Source organism: Chenopodium album, chromosome 13 (genome assembly GCF_948465745.1).
Source record: "Chenopodium album chromosome 13, dcCheAlbu1.1, whole genome shotgun sequence".
NCBI classification, from domain to species: domain Eukaryota; kingdom Viridiplantae; phylum Streptophyta; class Magnoliopsida; order Caryophyllales; family Amaranthaceae; genus Chenopodium; species Chenopodium album.
In genome coordinates, this window is record NC_137846.1 from 2,994,403 (window position 1) to 2,997,500 (window position 3,098).

Genomic DNA, 3,098 nt, shown 5'->3' on the forward strand with positions numbered 1-3,098 from the left:
GAGTATAATGTGAAGTGAACTTATATTGTGAAGTAAACTTATAATTTATCAAGTGAACATAAAATCACGGATAAGATATTGTTGGATATAGAAGATAAGAAAGTAAAAGTTAATGGTTGAGAATTACTAGATATCTTCTGAAGATAAGAGTGAAGATATCTTATCCAAATATGTTGGATTTCAATTATATGAAACAATAAGACTAGTACAAGTAACGTTAGGTACATCATCATGATATGTCAGCAATTATATGATAGGACATGACATATTGTAATGGTAAAGCTTACAAGATTTTTTTTTATTTTGTTTTTAATTAATATAAAAATTAATATATTTCACATAAATTAATTAGAGCAATATATTACAAAGAATCTTAATTTGAACTAAACAACATTATATAAATTAACTAAATATATATTACAATAACAACAATGGAATATATTACAATACAATATCATTTAAACAATAAAATTGTAACAATTAGGATATAATTATTCAACTTTTTATAACTAACACTAAATAAATCTACCCCTAAACTCATTTTTCAACTTCCGATACAATTCTTCATCATCGCTATCACGATTAGGATTTGTCGCTAGTATGCTGAAAATTCTAATTTTTGCCTCCTCCTCCTTTTGTCGTTTTCTATCTTCACTTCGCTCTTTGATTAAAGAATACATCCTTTCTCCTTGTTCATGTCTCTTAAGGTTAGACTCATCAAGAGTAGAGGTCAAACTATCAATGTTGACAAAAGAAGAAGTAGCCTTCTCCTTACCTTTATTTTTCATCTTCTTAACCCCATAAGGTCGATTTTCTTCACTATCACCTATTAAATACTCGGACTCTGATCTTTTACTTCCTCGACTATCAGAAGGTAGTAGCATAGTTCCGGCACCCCATTTCTTTTTTTTCCTCATAATTTGCCAACAATGTGTCAACACAAAATGTTTACCATATTGTTTGTGAAAACTCTCGTGAGCATGCATTTCAATATCTTCCTCCGATTCTCCACTTTGTGGTGGGTTACGTCGGATTAATGAGTAACATCCAACCCATTTTCCAACCAATTCATTAATATGATTCCACCTAACTTGCAAAGCTTTCTTGGTCCTTTTACTAATTTTCCAATCGGGATTTTCTTCTCTTGATTTGTTGTAGAGAGCTTCAATGTTATCCCACAAATTAACTTTTGTTTGATAAGTACTCTCTCCGACATCTCCTCCGGCATTAATATACCCGGATACTAGCGCTTCATCGTCCTTTATGGACCACCCCTTTGATCATACAATAATATTCAAACTAATTAAAACAATACAATACATAAAGTAATAATAAAACTAGTTAGCCATAATAATATTAATTGATTATATGCACTATATAATGTAATAATATATCTCTTAAAATAAATCTTAGATCATCTAATCTTTACAAGAATGCTACACTACTGTAAGTTTTGCTAAAGATTCTTTTTATTATTATCATTTACAAAAATTCTTTTTATTATTATCATTTACAAAAATTTATGTGTACAAGTGAGAATAGTATATTGTTTGATGGGTTGTAATTAAATTATCTATAATAATGTTCGTTATTGCTAATAATAATTTTAAAAAAACAATCATACCTTAGGTTATTGCTAATAATAATTTTTAAAAAACAATCATACCTTAGGTTATTGCTAATAATAATTTTTAAAAAACAATCATACCTTAGGTTATTGCTAATAATAATTTTTAAAAAACTATCACACCTTAGGTTATTGCTAATAATATTTTTAAAAACTATCATACCTTAGGTTGTTGCAACTCATTCGTTTGTTGCGACACTTTTGCTTGTGACGTCTTCTTTGCTTGCTTTTGCGTTTTTTTATTGTTAACGATGACATTTGGTTCTTCGGGAAACAATTCGACGGCAACATCTTCAATTTCTTCAAGGTGGCGTGCCGTCCTAATTTCGGAAGTTGGAGTTGCATTGCTACTAGCATCTCCTCCCGGAGAACATTCCATTTGTTGAAAATGTTGAGACATTGGAAAAACAAAATTTGGATTTTGTGAAGTGTTATTTGGATTATTAAGGTTAGATTGAGTAGTAAATAATTGTACCATAGCTTGAAATTGAGGATTATTAAGAAGATTAGGATCAAATTGGAAATTATTTGGTGTATTTTGTGAGTTTGCACTATTATTATCCATATGGGATTTTCTTAGTTGAGAATAATTAAAGGAAAAAAGTTAATTAGTTGTGAGAAATATGGAATATGTAGGAATAGATGAATGAAAGTTAATTAGTTGTGACAAATATATAATGTAAAATTTTTTTACCGTTACAAACTTACAACAACATATAAAAATTACTACAAATTCTTCTTGTTTGAAATCCCCTAGAAACTAGCCGTTTCAAATTTTTTTTTTTTTTTTTTATTTTAAAATATATATATGTATATTTTGATAAAGTTCCGTTTGCATTGTTGACTGGGTAGAGTATTGCAATGTTGTTTATTTTTTTTAAAGTACTGCATTATTGTTGTTGTACTACAAATTAGAAAAAAAAAAGAAGAAAAGAAGTGGGCCAACAATGTACAAGTGTCAAACATTAATAGGATAGTTGGGGGGTCCACTATACAAGAGTACCATGGGAGTACTACTCCATATTTGGAGTATGCTTCCAAATACTCCTATATGGAGTACTTTGGGTAAATTTACCACAATGGGAGTATCCTCCCAAATTGGAGAAATATGGGGGTAGAGTACTCCCATTGTAAGTGCTCTAAACCTCTTTCCTTTGTTAAACTTCCCCCACTTCTTTCCTTATTTTTTTTTTTAAATTTTTTTTTCTTGACAAGTAAATATCTTACACAACTACATAAGTACTTGTACTTTAGTAGTTTGGTTATGTTCAGTTTGGTTATGTTCAGTTCAATTCATTCGTTTTTTCTAAGTGCATCGGTTTGACCACATATGATTATACTCTGTAGAAAGCAAGCTAAATGGAATAAAATACATAATGTGTTTCTCTGATATTTTACGAGTAATAACTATTATTTTATGATAGTTCACTTTTTTTTCTTGCTATTGCTCTTCTCATGGCAAGGGTTTATG

The 3,098-nt window shown here is 29.3% G+C and overlaps 1 protein-coding gene across 1 annotated transcript; it reads right to left on the minus strand.

Annotated features, from left to right (window-relative positions):
* Nucleotides 1-478: 478 nt before the first annotated feature.
* Nucleotides 479-2,174, minus strand: LOC145575962 (glutathione S-transferase T3-like). Its single transcript, XM_081633745.1, has 2 exons — nt 1,791-2,174; nt 479-1,274 (listed from the first exon to the last, which is right to left on the minus strand). Exons 1-2 carry the CDS (start codon nt 2,103-2,105, stop codon nt 516-518), a joined length of 1,074 nt encoding a protein of 357 aa, XP_081489871.1. The 5' UTR covers nt 2,106-2,174; the 3' UTR covers nt 479-515.
* Between the last annotated feature and the right edge of the window lie 924 nt (nt 2,175-3,098).